Here is a 16,766-nt window from a genome sequence, read left to right as displayed (position 1 = left end):
GCCTTGACCTCCTCCATGCTCCCAGCTCTGCTTTTCATCAGAGGTCATGACCACCAGTGGGGCAAGATACGGATCCAAATGCCTACTTATTGAGGTGCTGTGCCAGGTCTGGGGAACATGGAGAGTTAAGACAGTTCTTCCTGTGGGGCTCATGTCTAGCAGAGGTGGTTCAGTGGTAAAGAACCCACCCGCCAAAGCAGGAGACACAACAAACATGGGTTGGGAAGATCTCCTGGAGAAGGCAATGGCAAACCACTCCGATATTCTTGCCTGGAGAATCCCACGGACAGACAAACCTAGTGGGCTAGAGTCCATGGGGTTGCAAAAGAATTGGACACAACTGAGCACCCCCCCACACACACACATACACCCTTTCTATTGTGTATCTGAAAGGAGGTGTACAAACAGTGACAAATTCACATAAGAAGTGAGTTCAAGAAGCTGAATCCACTTCTGTCTTCCTGGACTCTGGAATAGAGGCGAGTCTTGTCCTTGCTCATAGAATGAGCCTCGGGCCCAGAGGAATCTGCTCAGCCCAGGTGGGATATGAGCTCTCTGTGGGCACAGCTCTGTTAGTTTCCATCCGTGGTCCTGCCCCTTAAGCCAATTTCTTCTGCTTGCTCCTCAGGTATGTGTGCTGGTAGAAGTTGAGGAAAAGGGCCAAGAGGCTGAGGGAGTACAGGAGGACAGCCACGTTGAAGCTGTCGGGGAAGGGGCACTCAGCAAAGAGATTGTAGGAGGAGTGGGTGGCAATGGCCACAAACTGACCCTAGGGAGAGGAGGTACGAGAGGAAAGAGAAGACGGGAGAGGGTGAGACGTGAAGGAACAGGCAGATGCTCCCCTTGACCTTCGGGCTCTCAGGGCTCAGGACGAGGAAGAACTAGGAAGCACCACCCCAGGCATTCCTTCTCATGATGCTAAGAACCTTCCTGACCCCTCTCCTGGTCTGGTCCCGTTTGTCCCCATCCCACCCTGTCACATCAACACTGGTGATGACTTCAGTCTATCCTGAGCCCCAAAACGGACAGCTCAGGCAGTCACCTGCAGTTGGCAATGATGCTCTCCAAACAACAGGGTCCCCCAGTCCCTCAGGGATGCAACAGCGACCACAGACTCGCAGGACATTAGCCGTCCAGGAGCACCTAGCCCAGCCCCCTCACTTCACTGGAAGATGAGACTGAGGCCGGAATTGCTTGTTTCGGGCCTCACATCAGGTCAGGAAGTCAGGGTCGGTGCTAGGATCTGGCGAGATGGTTGCTGAGATGTTGCAAGTTGAGAGGCTAAGGAAGCGACGAGAAGGACTTTTTCGTGGTCAGATTACAAGTCACTGGTGCAGTTGAGAATAGAAGCTGGGGCTCCACTGAGGCCCCTGGAGCCAGCAGGTCTTTCTCACCAGCTGCAGGATTGTAAGGTGCCGCTTCCACCACAAGGAGGGCCGCAGGCGGGGCTCCAGACTGGCCAGTCCATAGTACAGGTACGTGAAGACATGGACCAGAGAGTTCAGCATCCCAATGAAAAGGGCTGCAGGGTAGGGTGGGAAGATGGAGGGAAGTGAGTGGCTCCAGGCTTGCCTGTGCTCTGGACTCTCTCTTTCAGTTTCAGTCTTCCAAGGAGCCATCTCTGCACACCCCACAGAGAAGAGCCCTGGTATGGCCCTATCACAAGGGGGTCCCACATGGGCTGCTCGAGGTCACAAAGGTGGGCTGTGGGTTACAAGGATGCCAGACGAAGATGCTTACAATGCCTCCTGCCCTCTCTGGACTGATGGGCTTGAGAATCTCCAGGTGCCTCCTCCCCAACTCCAGGGAGGGGTGACTAGGATGCTCCAGGGAGCAACAGAGAGAAAGTGGGAGCAGGGCCCAGGAGTCATGGCCACAGAGAAGAGGAACCCGGGAGCTGGGCTGCATGCCTCCGGAGCTGGCTGGCACTCAGTCCAGCAGAAAGAGGTCTGCCCCACAAGTCCTGCCCAAGCCCCTCACTCACCTTGACCCCCTGGCACGTATTTGACCCCTGCCCACCAGTTGAAGAGCATGGTGCCATGGTGGTAGACGTGCAGGAAGGTGATCTGCTCAGCCTTCTTTCGTAATATAAAGAAGACCTGTGGAGGAAGAGAAGGCTCAACTCTGGGGTCATTGCTCCTCCAGACTCCTCCTGGGGCCTCAGATACCAGGGACAGGGTGACTCTGCCTGCTGTACCGACAGGGAGGCTAAAACTCAAGGGCGATAACCGCAGTCAAATGCCTGGACAGCCCCTTCCGTGTGCCAGGTCCTCTGTACGTATAAAAGCTCATATAAACACTCATAATGGCATGCAGTTTATACTCATCTCCATTTTATAGACAGCAAAGCTGAGGCACAGAATTTAAGTAAGCTGTTTGTCGTTGTTATTCAGTCACTAAGTGGTGTCTGACTCTCTGTGACCCCGTGGACTGTAGCCCACCAGGTTCCTCTGTCCATGGGATTCTCCAGGTAACAATACTGGAGTGGGTTGCCATTGCCTTCTCCAGGGGATCGTCCCAACTCTGGGATCAGACCCACATCTCCTCCATTGGCTGGTGGATTCTTTACTACTGAGCCACAAGGAAGCCCAAGTTGTTCAAGGTTATACATCTAATCGGAGGCCAAGCTAGGATTTTGAACTTGGCTTCAGAGGCTGGGATCTTTCAGTATTACCGGACGAACCCCACCCCTCACCCCACCCCAGGGCACTGGGTAGAGAGCTCAGGTGCCAAACACCCAGCCCAGGACCCAGAGAACCATCAGGCAAATTCCCTAAGGTTCTCCACTCAGACTCCACGTTGAGAGAGACTTTATCACCACCCCCAGAACTGTGGCCTTGCCCCACCCCCACAAGACTTCTGGATTCACAAGCAGGACTTCTTTTACTTATAACACTTAAGGCTTTTGCTGTCTGATGTCCCTTGCTACATAACAACAGTTTCTAAAGTTTGTTTCTCTTCCCATTTCCACTTAACCTGGAACCTGGTTGCTAATGGAGGCAAATGCATCCTTCTTTCTCCAGGTCATGGGATTGAGATTTGACTCTGACAGCAGCCTCAGGTGTAGCCAACAGGGATGCTGGAGGAAAGCGTTTATTCACAGTGCCTTCAAAACCACCCCAGACCTGGCTGACAGAGGTAATTCTCTACAAGGGACAGGCACTCACTGTGTCAAGTAATTCAAGGACCTTTGAGAAGAAGCACCACCAGCACACGCTCGCCATCTGCTGGGCAAGGAAGGGAAGTGCAGTCAGAGTGCTCTCAGGCTGGGGGTACCTCTGACCTGGCACCACTGACTTTGGCTCCAACCCTGACGGTCCCTCTGCACCCTCTGCCCCCACAATGCCCACCTGCCTGCAAGAAGATACCTGTTGGCACAGAAAAAAGGAGGATCCGTGACTTTTAACCAGCACACAGATCACTCAGGGATCTTGTTTGTTGAAAAGCAGATTCTGAACTCATGTTCCTGGGGTAAGCCATGAATTTCTGCATTTCCAACAAGTTCCCAGCGATGTTCCTGCCGTCTCTGGTCCATGGACCATATTTTGAGCAGCAAGACTTGAGTCCATCATTTAATCTCCCTTGATTCAACACCCAAATCACTGGTGACTAGCCAAGCCTAAGTTCTTTTTTTTTTTTTTTTTTTTTTTTTTTTACTGCAAGGAAGCCTTTTGTTCTGCTTCCAGTTGAGAGAGCAGCTAAAAATAATGAAATATTGACCACTTGGCTACCACACATTCCATGTGTGCCAGGCCCAGGAGTGAACACTTTCATACATCAGCTTGTTCAATCTTTATCCATTGTTTCCTTTTATAAAATAGGTGTCATTATCCTCATTTTATAGATAGAAAACTGAGGCCCATAAAAGGCTGGGAAGCTACCCATGGTCACACAGCAAGGAACTGGCAGAGCTGAGAGTCACACTGAGGTCTTCTGAGCCTGTACTGAGCTGATCTTCACTGAGTCCCATCAGAAGACAGGTGATGGCACCTGGTTTTTATGAAGTTCATCCTATGAACTCTCTTTCTGTTACAGAGAAGAACAAAATCTGGCTACATGTTGGACTTGTTTCGTTAACTTCTCCCCATTGCTTTTTGTTCACTAAAAGGATACTGTCCATACATAATGGCCCGTCTCAGGGAACCCTACCCCTCTGCCTCAATGTTAAATCAAAGTGCCTTTCTTCATGAAGATGTCTGGACCCTGCCCACCTGTGAATGGCTGCAAGAAAGAAGACATTAACACATCCCCTCACTCCCACTCCCAGGCTGGCCATTTTGGGAAATCTTTAAATGCAAGATTAATGACCTTTTTACTTTGTTTCCTCACCCCCTCCCATCTCCGTTCTATAAAATAACCTGGCATCCAGACCCCTTTATGATGGTTATTTTGAGACATTAGTCTGCCATCTTGTCAATCAAAGTCGTATTCCTTGCCTCAGCACGTCTTCTCCCCACTTATCAGCCTAAGGCCTGCGAGCAGACCAAGCATGGACTCTGGTAGCATCTCCAGGCTGACCCTCCCACTGCCTGTCTTACCCTCATCCCAAGCTTGCCCCGGCTATAGTCGCAGAGGTAGCTGTAGTTAGCCAGGAGCAAAGTGGCCATGAACTAGAAGGAAGAGAATAGGGAACGATTAAGTCATGATGCCTGCCCTGCCCAACCCTGCTACAGCCTGGCTGGTTGAAGGCCCGAGAGGACATTCTGGACACCAGCATCCCTCCCCATCCCTCACTGACGCTTGGTGAACGACTGCCAACGAGGTCAACCCAGCACTCTGGCTGGCTCAGAGGCTGGCCTTGCACACATCTTGCTGGCCTCCAGTTTTGTTTTGTTTTTAATGTGGGTAAACACGGACCACAAACCCACATGCGGGCACCTACTCCGCATAAGACCCTAAGTCAGGAGGGGACATGAAGCCGTGAGCACATCAGCCCCGCCCCCAGGAAGCTAAGTGCTCCCCCGAGGATACAGGAAACCATCCTTGCTTTCCAGGATGAGTAGGAAACAGGAGGTGTTCCAGAAGCTGGTAGCAAGCTGGCAATGAGGAGGCCGTGGGGCCAGCAGAGGAGAAAATGAGGAAGTTGCACGCTGGAAGGAATATCTGGACTTCCAACTCCCAGGGCTGCGAGGGATCAGTGGTGTGGTGGTGGAGGCTTCTACCAGCAGAAGGGGCAGCCACAGGAGCAGAGATCCAGCATAATCTGTTCATGATTTTTTTTTTTTTTTAACTTTTTGGCCACCTGCCACACAGCGTGCAGGATCTTAGTTCCCCAATCAGGGATTGAACCTGTGTCCCCTGCCGTGGAAGTGCGGAGTCTTACCTACAGGACTGCCAGGAAAATCCCTCATGAAGGGTCTTGAAGGCTGTTTTAAGAAACTGAAATTTTATCATTGTCCACTCATGAGAAAATGAATCCAGAATGGCACTAAACACTTCACATTGGACCCTGCTGTGAGCCCCGAGCCACCTCGATAAACCAAATAAAATTCCCTGAATGAGAGACTCTTCATTCTGGTCCTGTTGGCCAGGGGAGCTATGGAGGGCTTCTGAGCAGGAAGCCAACATGGGCATGGCAGGCTTTCAGAGGATCATGGGAGCAGCGGAGTAATCTGTCACCATAATTAAATGACAAGCTCTCAGACTTGTCTCACAAGGTGTCAGCCTCTTCCATATCGTACCAGACATTCTGAGGGGCCTGTCTTTACAAAGAGAAGTAAGAGACAGCCCTGCCTTGGACGCTCTTGCTATTGGGAGACAGACAACACATCTGGAAGGATCACTGGGTTTGGGGCTCAGAAAATGGAACTGAGGCTAGCAGAACCCAGGCAGAAATAGGAGGCTGTGGCTTTTAGGTGCAAGTAGAGAATGAATTCCGTTTGGGCTTGCTGCTCACTTCCACTTTTTTATTTAAGGAAAATGGGCTTTAGTGATGGAGGTTTGCATCTCCATGATGCTGGGAAAGACTGAAGGCAAAAGGAGAAGAGAGAGGCAGAGGATGAGATGGTTAGATAGCATCAGTGGACATGGATGTGAGCAAGCTCTGGGAGATAATGGAAGACAGAGGAGCCTAGCGTGCTGCAGTCCATGGGGTCGCCAAGAGTTGGACACGACTGAGCAACTGAACAACAAGTGAAGACATGGCAGCCAAAGATAACCCAGAATTCCAGCCCCTCTGGCCCCGTCGAGGCTTCTCAGTTGTCTGCATGGGAAGATCATGGTTTTATTTATCCCCTGGCACCCCCAAGGAAGAGACCCTAGGACTGCAGGGTCCCCCACCAGCCTTACCTCATAGAACATGTACCCCGAGAGAACCACCAGGCCCAGGTTGTAGGCGGCAAGGGGCCCTGCCAGACTCAGAGGCTCATGACTGGACATAAGGCGAGGCCCTGCCACCACCAGGAGGAGGTAGACGGCCAGCAGGAGGGTGACGGGCAGCAGTGAGCACACCAGGAACCAGGAATCCGTCCTCGGGTCTGGAAAAGCAAGGGGAGGCGGGCGGCCAAGCTGGCCTCCAGGCCCACCCTCCACCCGCCCCTCCCTCACCCTGCTGGTCACCAGCTCTTCTTCCTCCAACTGCTTGGCATTAGTCCGGGTGGAATAAACATAAGAAAAACGCCATCCGGTGACGCCACCTCCTACCTCCGTTCTCTAAGGCCCACAAGTATTTATTCCAGAGTTTCTCCAGGGCCCCGGCCATCCTGAGCACCTAAGGTTAGAAGTGGGGTTTGCGTCTCACGTAGACCACCTCCTCTGCCTATTCCCTCCCCTTCCCACAGCCTGAGGGTCTAGGAACCCAGGACATGGGCTGGGGGCCCCCACTGCTCTGCTCTCGGGCATTTGGATGACCACCACCACCCACGGTCCCCTTTGGGGCACGTCCATGGGCCACAGCGCTGCTCGGATCCTCACACCTCTGCTGCCCCTCTCGGCAGCGCCCCCTGCCCGGCGCCCCCTGACATTACAGGGCCCAGGGGAGGAGGCGTGGCTGTCGTGCAGCCCAAGGGGAGCGGCAGAGAGGCGGGACTCGCTGGGTTTCCTTAGTCTTCTCATTTCACCTGCGGTCTACTGAGCACCCCAGGCTTCTTTCCCCGTCTCACCAAGCCCAGCCACCCCCAGTTCGGTCCAGGGCTTCACTCACCCTGTGGCTCCTCCCGGGCTCCTCCGGTCGGTGCCCGACGTGCTCTGACCGCTCGGCGGGGGAGTTGAGGTCCGTGATGGGTCCCAGACCGGTCCTTGAGCTCCAGGGTGCAGGGCAGTGCCCCCCACCCACCCTGGCTACAAGCTCTCTACTCCTCCCCACCCCAGCTCTGATCTGCGGTGGTCCCAACCCAGCCCTCCCCACCCCCACCCCCACCCCCCACCCCCACACCCCCCCACACACACACTCGCGTTCACACTCACTCACTTCCAGGTGCTGAGGCTCCTGTTCTCACCTGGCCGGGGATGGGACACTGTCTCAGATCCAGGGAGACAGAACAGCAGGCAGCCCAGGGGAGGGGGTTGCTCAGAAGGTAAAGGGCGGCGGCTCCGGGGAGGACAGGGAGGAAGTCAGACGGGTCAGCAGCCCCCGCCCTCACCCCGCAAAGAGACCAGTCCCCTCTTACGGTCCCCACGCCCTGCACCCCACACTCTTCCTAAGAGGCAGGCAGGCCTGGGGACATCACACCCTCAGGCCTCCCCCCAGGACAACCACGCCCCCCATCTCAGGTTCACTTCCTCCTTCCCCACCCACAGGGTGAAGGATTAAGTTTATTTTTTCCTGATCCTGCTGGATCCTCTGGCTTCCTCCAGCCTTCTGCTTACCAATGGGCTGGAGGCATATGGGGGTTGGGGTGGGAATCCCACCCACCTCTATTGAGAAGCCATTAAGATGGCTGTTTGTCCAAACATCCTCTCTTCAATGCAGCCTTTCCCTCCTCTCTCTGTAAGATGCTAAAGAGCTGAAGGTTTAGAAGCTGCCTGGACACGCTCCCTCCCCGTCCTCAGTGACTCCGGAGCGCCCCAACCAGGGCCTCAGTTTCACCTCCTGACAAGACCAAGGTCTTGGGAAAGCTTGTGAAAAATCATGTGCACGTAAGCCTTGGATTATCCATGCTCAGGGCCAAGAGGATTAGGAATCTGAAAGAACTAGAAAAAGTAATGGATAATCCCCACCGTGAGGATTTGGTTTAGCCATCGGGCTGGCAGGATGCAGCCTGGTTACATGTCTCCTGCAGACCTGGGTTGCCCATGCCCTCTCTCCACCTGGGAAAGTTTCCTAGCTGGGCTCCAGCCCAAGGACAAGTCATATGTCTTCCCATGTAAGTCCATGCCATTTCCTATAGAATCAAGTCAAGCGGTTCTGCTGAGACTTCAAGGCTGCCCCGAGTCCAGCTGGACCCTCCCGCCCACAGCCCAATGCACTGCTTTGCCGTCACTCTAATCTAGTCCCTCACTCTTCTAGCAACCCACACCCACTTCCCATCCTTGGATGGGATGGGCCAGTTCCTTCTCCACATTGGTCCTCCTTGTTCAAGGCCAATCCCTCCTCTGGGGCCAATTATCCATCTCTCTTTTCCGTCCTCCCTCTCCCATGACAGGCACGGTGGGTACCCTGGAGGTTAGTTCGTAAGGTTGGCGGTATAGTGGAAATGTCAGTTCCCCGTGGGAAACAGCCATCAGGCTGATGTCGGGAGGATGTAAACACGATGCTGAAGGCTGCTGTCGCCCTCTGTGGGCAGCTCTCACTGGTGTCTTCACAATGCCAGGTGGATAACTTTGCACTTGTCGCTGGAGACCTGTGGGAAGCCCCCTGTAGGGGATCCGAGATGCTGCAATGTCCACCTAGCCCCTGGGAAGCCAGTGGGATCCAGAGAAGTGGACTGTGACTTTAGGCAGGACCACCTCAGCCCGGTGCCCTTTCTCTGAGCTGGGCACAGCTCTGCCCTGAGGGAGGAGCCCGCTGGTCTCCTGTGATGCACCCCCCCCCCCCACTTAAGTGCCCCTTTGAGTCTATAGGTCAAAGAGCTTAGGGGAAAACTGCCATCCAACTCACGACTGCAAAATAAGGTCTTAACTGACGTCACCGTGGATTCCTTCTGCCCGAAGAAAAACAACAAAACACCTAACAACCTCATCCCCTCCTCACCCAGTTACCCCCAGACTCACAGAGCCCTGGCTGCCCCCCAGCAGGGCAAGTTAAGCCGCTTCTGGGGCTTTGAGATGAGCAGGATGCCTGCCTGAGGGTGGACAGCTGGAACTTGTACGGGTGGCATGCAGGGCATGGTACACACACTGTCACATTATAGTTACTCCATGAGGTCATTGCCATGGGTCACCCACAGTTCTACACACCATGTACACACTACCCGGGAGCATCCTCACAACCCGGGAGCTAGCTACTATCAAAAGCCACTTTAAGGAGGAAACTGCTGAAGCACAGAGAGGTTAAGTGACTTGTCCAGGATCACACAGCGCTCAAGGAGCAGGGTCAGGGTTCAAACCCAGGCAGCCTGGCTCCAGAGCCCTTGCACTCAATCATGCATGACACTATCGCTAAGTCATGTCCAACTCTTTGACTGCATGGACTGTAGCCCAGGCTCCTCTGTCCATGGGATCTCCCAGGCAAGAATACTGGAGGGGGTTGCCATTTCCTTCTCCAGAGGATCTTCCCGACCCACGGATTGAACCTGAGTCACCTGCATTGCGGGCGGATCCTTTACTGCTGAGTCCCCTGGGAAGACCGTGGTTGGCTTTATTGGGAAGAAAAGAATCAAAGGGTGGCCTGGCCTGACAGGAAGAGGGAGTCTTAGCTTATTCAACACAGCTTTTCAGAGAGCAACGTGCCAGAGGGTGTTAAGAATACGTAACCGAATGCAGGCGTTTTCGAGCATTTGTTCTGTTCTGCTGTGGATGCAGCGGGCTGCCCGGAGTCAAGGGGGCACAGCCTCTAACACCTGGCTCTCTGGTGAGTTGGGGGAAGGTAGTGAGAATTGGTTCTGCTACTTTCCTCAAAGACCCCCGACTGTAGGTCAGGTGAGTGGAGGCACATTCCTTGACCAGGATTCTTGGCAACTGGTCCCAAACCTGAGGCCCTCACTCCTGACTAGAATATTCCTGGAGACAAGATGCAGGGAAGATGCATGTGGGTGTGCGCATGTGTGTGCATGTATGTGTGTGTGTGCATGCGTGTGCCCACACATGTGTGTTGAAGATGATAATCTATGAGGAACTTTGCACATTTCTGTCTTTGCCTGAGCGGCCCTCAGACCCCAATCACACAGGTCTGTGTCTCCTTTCCTGTCTCCTGTTCTCCCTGCCTCTCCGGAGAAGCCATAGGGCAAGGGCGACAGGACCAGAGGGGAAAAGAAAGCAAGGCTGGAAGGCCGCCATCGGTCAGGGGGACGGAGGGGCAGGAAGGAGTGAGAAGGAGGGAGTCACAGGGGAGGATGCCCCAGTGTGGACGGTGCTATCTGTCTAGCTGTCGGCGAGCCCTGCCCAGCTCTAAGGGAGCCCGAAGAGTCACCCCCGCCCTGTCTGTTCCTCCAAAAGAACACAGCTCCGACTCTGCTGCACTCTGGCCTCATTTCCTGCTTCACCCCGGATGCTCGGCTTAGATGCTACAGCACCGGGCATGTGGGTGGGGGGCGGTCTGCACCCCCAGCAGCTCCCCCTCAGGCTGAGTTGAAAGAGCTCATTGTCAGGGTGGCTCCCAGGTGCCTTGGCTGGGCACCCCCCACCAGCCCCCCACATGCAGCAGTTGGCCTTTGTATGGTATGACGCGGGCTGTTGCCAGCGAGGACCACAACAGCATTCATTTCACTCATAACAGGATCTGGCAGATCATCGTGTAAGGGGGCAGTGGCAGTCACGCACATCCCAGGAAGGCATGTGGCCAGCTGCCTCCCAACAGGCCTTCCAGGGGAGTGAGGAGATGAGGTTGCAGCCACTCCTGGACTGAAACCCATCCCTGGCACAACCGCTCTTTTCAGCCTGTGGCTTCGTGGTGTCATGCTCAGAGCTGCAGACAGAGATCAGGTTGACTCCTTGTGACACGGAGCAGGACCCTATGGTCCCTCTGCCCCATGTCCTCCACCTGTCTTTTGTCTGTAGAAAAACTTGAGCCTAAGAATAAGTTAAATCAGAGAAGTGACAAAATGCAGAAGCAAAGGAAAACATCAAACATGACCAAATAATAATAGTTTAGTCACTAAGCAAAGTCAAGGATCTTTTGTTCCTCTTCAGCAGCTATAGATAATATTCTGAGCCATACCCTCTTATAGATACTGAGACACCCCCACCCCCACCCATAACATGGAAGAAGTTAATTACATGACGATCCGATTGTAGCTGTTTCCTGCTGCTGCTGCTAAGTCGATTCAGTCATGTCCGACTCTGTGCGACCCCATAGACGGCAGCCCACCGGGCTCCCCCGTCCCTGGGATCCTCCAGGCAAGAATACTGGAGTGGGTTGCCATTTCCTTCTCCAACGCATGAAAGTAAAAAGTGAAAGTGAAGGCGCTCAGTCATGTCTGACTCCTAGTGACCCCATGGATCGCAGCCTACCAGGCTCCTCAGTCCATGGGATTTGCCAGGCAAGAGTACTGGAGTGCGTTGCCATTGCCTTCTCCGAGCTGTTTCCTAAGCTGCCACAATTCCAAGAACTGGCCTCAAAGCAATGGACACAAATTGATTCTGGAGCTGAAAATGATCTGTACTTAAAACAACCAGGATGACGCTGGTCAGACCACCAAAGGACCAATTTGAAGATGACTGTCAGAGCTGACTGTGTTGTTTCTGCATGTAATCCCCTCTGTCTGCTTGTACACCCCTGAAACTCCCCTGTAAAAGCTTTTGCCCACTGATTATCAGTGGGGAGGAGTCAGCCTTTGACACGAGTCTGCCCTCCTCACCAGCTAGAGGTCTCTGGAAATAAAGCAAATTTTCCTTTCCCCAACCTTGCCTCTTTATTGGCTTTTGAGCAGCAAGCAGCCAGACCCCACTTTCAGTAGCACTTGCACCAAGATTCCCCAGATGACCTTGACTTTGCTCTGCTGGTTAGTAGATGAAGCTCCAGATTCCATCAGGCTTACCCCACTTCTGGCTCACTGCTCATCTCACCTTGCATGTCATCTTCCTCGATCACTGGTTCTGTCATGTTAGCAACCGGATCCGGAAATGAGAAAAGGTACTCATAGTCCATCAGTTCCAAGCTCATCTCCAGTTAGTACTAAAATTCTCTCTGAGAACATCAACTGATGAATAATAAATAAAACGCAGTTTATCCACACAGTGGATAAAAATGGGCAAAGTACTTCCTTAAAAAACTAAAAATATGATGGAAATACCATATGATCCAGCAATTCCGCTTCTGGGTATATATCCAAAGAATACATACAAGCTAATTTGAAAAGATACATGCACCCCAATGTTCATAGAGTACTATTTACAATACTGTAGCCAAAAATATGAAACCACCCAAGTGTCCATCAACAGATGAATGGATAAAGAAGATGTGCTATCTATATATAAAATGGAATACTCCTTGGCTGTAAAAAGACAAAATCTTGCCATGTGCAACAACATGGATAGATGTAAAGGTAGTTCTGGCTTAGGGAAATAAGTCAGAGAGAGAAAGATGAATACTGTATGGTATCACTTATGTTGGTGGTGGTTTAGTCACTAAGTCGTATCCAGCTCTTGCGACCCCATGAACTGTAGCCCACCAGGCTCCTCTCTTCATGGGATTCTCCAGGCAAGAATACTGGAGTGGGTTGCCATTTCCTTCTCCAGGAGATCTTCCTGACCCAGGAATCAAACCTGGATCTCCTGCACTGCAGGCAGATTCTTTACCAACTTTAGGTTATATGTGGCATCTATAAATTAAAACAAGTTAGTGAATGTAACAGCCAGGAGCGTCTCCTCCACTTTAGCGAGAGACAGCAAGCTTGTTGGGCTGTAACCGGATTTCATTAATTTTTTATTTTTATTTTTTGCCCCATCTTGTGGGATCGTAGCTCCCCAACAAGGGATCGAACACTTGCCCTCTGCAGTCAAAGCGCAGTGTCTTAACTGCTGGACGGCCCGGCAAGTCCCATAGGTATTTCTTGAGTGACTGAACAATGTACGGGTGAGGCAAACCACATGTCTGGGGCCTGGAGCGTGTCCAGGGAATGACCTCCACGTGTCGGCCTAGTCTGGGCTGCGGTGGGCCCTCCAGTGTCCACGCTCAATCTCCTACAGTCACTGAGGTCTGGCCACAGACATGCTGGAGGAGCCCCGGCTGCCCAGGCCTTTCCCGCTCTCGCCACTAGAGGGAAGGTGCGTCCCATGGATGCACCCCAGCAAGTCTGCCCTGTTCCAAAGGCACCTTGGGCTCCCCCGCTGAACAAAATATTAAAGAAGGGCTTCTGCCAAGATCTCTCTCATCCAGAGATCATTTCAGAAGTACCAGGTGGAGGAAGGCATAAAACAAAGCCCTGTGGCCTGTCTCTGGGCAAGAGAGGTGAAACAGGAGCCATCCCTGGTCCCCAATTGCCTTTGCAGAGGGGACCGAAATAAGAACTTTGAGACCCTCTGCGTTGTGATCCAGGCCATGTCACCTTCTGGAGAGACAGGCTTGGGGGCACCCTTCTGCACCCTGTTCCCCACAGTTAAAAAAGCAATTATTCCAAGTCAGAAAACTGCTGACACGCTGCCTCAACCACATAAACTCTTAATTCCAGAAGGCCCAGGCTAAAAGAGGCCTCACCCAAGTCCCTTGGGGCCAGGACACGCCCACGGAGGGAGGGGCTGTCCCCAAGGGCGCACAGCCTCGTAGAGGGGAGACCAGGACCTGGTCCTACCGAGCAGACACAGGTACTGATAGATCAAAGGATCACCTTTCTCCCTGTGTCTCTGTCTCTCTACCACGGCGCACAGCTCCTAGTCTCCACTGAAAGAGTCTTTCCTCAACCTTTCGAAACACCTAGGAAGACAAATAAAAGGATCGGGAGGGGACTCCCATCACACTGCACATGAGAAAATGTGCCGTTTCATATCAGATCCTGAATCTCAATGGGGAAACTGCGTTTTTCCTTCCGCACCCCACTGCCATGATGGAGCCCACCAGCCAGAGAGAGCAGGGACCTGCCCGGCCACCAGTCAGCTTTCTCCCTGCAACACATGTGTGCACAGGTAACACACGTGACACACGCAGCTGGGAAGACTCTGCTCTACTTCTCGGAGAGACAGAAGCAAAGGGCTTGCGGTGATTAAACAAAAACGTGATCTGGGCTTCCAAGTCCCTCAGGAAAACTTGGTTACACCACAGCCTTTAGGAAGAGGAAGCCCAGGATGTGATAGGCTTGTCTAAAAGTCACAAAGGTAGCTCCTGCCCTACGGTTAGAAATCAGCTTTGCATACACTGCCCAGTGCAACATTTATTCTGGTTTGAGGATGCTTAGGACATCCCAGGTGGCAACAGTGTTGAAGAACCTACCTGCCAATGCAAGAGACAAAGCTATGACAAACCTAGACAGCATATTAAAAAGCAGAGACTTCACTTTGCTGACAAAGGTCCATAGAGTCAAAGCTATGGTTTTTCCAGTAGTCATGTACAGATGTGAGAGCTAGACCATAAAGAAGGCTGAGCGCCAAATAATTGATGCCTTCAAACTCTGGTGCTGGGGAAGACTCTTGAGAGTCCCTTTGGGCTGCTAGGAGATCAAACCAGTCAATCCTAAAGGAAATCCACCCTGAATATTCATTGGAAGGATTAATGCCAAAGCTGAAGCTCCAATACTTTGGCCACCTAATGCAAAGAGCTGACTCATTGGAAAAGACCCTCATGCTGGGAAAGACTGAAGGCAGGAGGAGAAGGGGATGACAGAGGATGAGATGGTTGAAAGGCCTCACTGACTCAATGGACATGAGTTTGAGCAAACTCCAGGAGATAGCGAGGGACAGAGAAGCCTGGCGTGTTGCAGTCCATGAGGTTGCAAAGAGTCGGACGTGACTGACTGAGCAACTGAACAACAAGGAGGCTTAGTCCAGTGTTTTTCAAACTGCAGAGAAAGTTTCTATGGAGAACCGTGAAAGTAATTTGGTGGGCTGTATAATTTTTTAAATAAAATTAGAACAGAACAAAAAGAAACTGGCCAGGAAGGAATAGAATAAATTAGAAGGCAGTAAATTTTATTTCCCCAAATATTCGTTTCCTACGTGTGTATATGTCTAATGATACACACGTGAGTGTCTATTTGCTGCATCACAACATAAAATATTTTTCTTACTATGGGCTGGCATCAGAAAAGGTTTAAAAGTTACTGGTTTAGCCACAAAGTATAAAATACTGGTTTCAATCATTGCACTTTTGGACAGTTGTTTTCAACTTTCTGTACTTTGGTTTTCTTGTCTATAAACTGAGAACCGTGGTAGATCCATCTCACAGGGTTGATAAAATTGATTGTGATGGTCACAAAGTAAGTGTCAAATACTAAACATCCGTGTTTCTCATCCGGGGTTGAGAAAATTGATTGTAATGATCACAAAGTAAAGGTCAAATACTAAACGTCCTTGCGATATTTCATATATATGCTGCAAGGACCCATATTCCAAGGTGACAAAGACCCACGGCAGTCAGGCCAGGCAGAAGGCACTAAGGGGGCACCTGTCCCCCAACCACGGGCCCGAACCGGACCCTCCATCAGCTCGCCAGTCATACGTGGCGCAGCATCATCTGGCTCCTGGGAGATGCAGACTCCTGGGTGCTGACAAGACTCCTCTTCATCTCTGCAAGAGGATGGGGTCTCCTAAATCAGGACCAGACAGAAAGAGGAGAGGGCAAGTCCTGAAGGCAAATCGTGCTCCTTCATAACTTCATGAGGGCCAGGCCTGCCCCCCTTCCTAGTTCACTCCTTCCCCCCACAACAGCTCCGCGAGCAGGAAATGCAGCGGCTTCAGAGCTGGGCAGAAGAAGCCAAGGATGAAGAGACGGGCAGTCCCCACTGCTTGCCAGACTCTCTGTGTTAGCCATTCACGATAAGCTTCAGAGAGATCCGCGGCCCCCCAAGGAAGGATGGATCGGGTGGGGAGGACGCGGGCCTCTGGCGTCTCTTGCTTGCAGGGAGAGAGTGGCATTTTATATTTAGCAGATGACTCACCTTCAAGTGCATTAGTCACAGCCTCCCAGCTCCGTTCTGCAGGCTGGATGCTGGGTTCTCAGAGGGGTGAAATCAGACAGGAGAGCAGAGAGAGTGAGCTGGGGGAGCCGAAAGAACAGACCGGCCGGGAAGACCAACGCAGGAGGAGGAGACACGAGGCGGCCCCGGGAGCAGGTGGCTGACTCCTGTCGGGCAGAGAGGTTCCAGGGCACAGGATCCTCTGGTTCAGAGTAGCCCTGAGCACCCACAGCGCTGCTAGGGAGGGAGAGAAGAAGAGGGGAAAGCCCAGAGCATCCAGCTTGGAGGGCACAGCTGCGGCCTGGCTCCCAAGTCCAGGAGCCCTGCAAGGGGCCCTCTTTCAGCTCACCAGCCTGGACGCATCCTTGGGCCGACTATGACAGTGACCGACAGGGGAGCGAGAGTTGCAGAGAAAGCCAGCAGACCATGCCCAGGCCGGAAGCCCAAGCAGGAGAGAAAGAGACTATCTGAGAAAGACGCCTTGGGTCCTGCTGCCCCCATGCGGAGGCTATCCCCCTAGAGCCTGGCGAGGGTTCTTCCTGGACTCTGGGCTCCCTGAGCACCAGGATGGCATCCTCTCATCTTTCTTCCTCCTTCAGAGCTTTGTTGAAAGCTTTGTACCTA

At 52.5% G+C, this 16,766-nt stretch overlaps 1 protein-coding gene across 1 annotated transcript; it reads right to left on the bottom strand.

The window, feature by feature from the left end:
• Positions 1-598: 598 nt before the first annotated feature.
• Positions 599-12,139, bottom strand: LOC129653542 (elongation of very long chain fatty acids protein 7-like). Its single transcript, XM_055583538.1, has 9 exons — positions 12,075-12,139; positions 7,142-7,235; positions 6,643-6,709; positions 6,289-6,476; positions 4,539-4,610; positions 3,168-3,224; positions 1,985-2,099; positions 1,395-1,522; positions 599-769 (listed from the first exon to the last, which is right to left on the bottom strand). Exons 1-9 carry the CDS (start codon positions 12,137-12,139, stop codon positions 599-601), a joined length of 957 nt encoding a protein of 318 aa, XP_055439513.1.
• Between the last annotated feature and the right edge of the window lie 4,627 nt (positions 12,140-16,766).

The sequence above is a fragment of the Bubalus kerabau genome, chromosome 1, assembly GCF_029407905.1.
Source record: "Bubalus kerabau isolate K-KA32 ecotype Philippines breed swamp buffalo chromosome 1, PCC_UOA_SB_1v2, whole genome shotgun sequence".
Taxonomy (NCBI): domain Eukaryota; kingdom Metazoa; phylum Chordata; class Mammalia; order Artiodactyla; family Bovidae; genus Bubalus; species Bubalus kerabau.
Note: the sequence above shows the minus strand (reverse complement) of the source record. Positions and strands in the feature narration are given on the sequence as shown.

Excerpts from the sequence above, each read along its gene's own strand:
- LOC129653542 (XM_055583538.1), bottom strand. The coding sequence starts at position 12,139 with ATGACAGAACCAGTGATCGAGGAAGATGACATGCAAGGTGAGATGAGC. Across the intron at positions 6,710-7,141 it reads AGCCCGGGAGGAGCCACAGG|GTGCTCAGGATGGCCGGGGC; the intron begins GTGAGTGAAGCC and ends TTCTAACCTTAG. Across the intron at positions 1,523-1,984 it reads ATACGTGCCAGGGGGTCAAG|CCCTTTTCATTGGGATGCTG; the intron begins GTGAGTGAGGGG and ends CCTACCCTGCAG.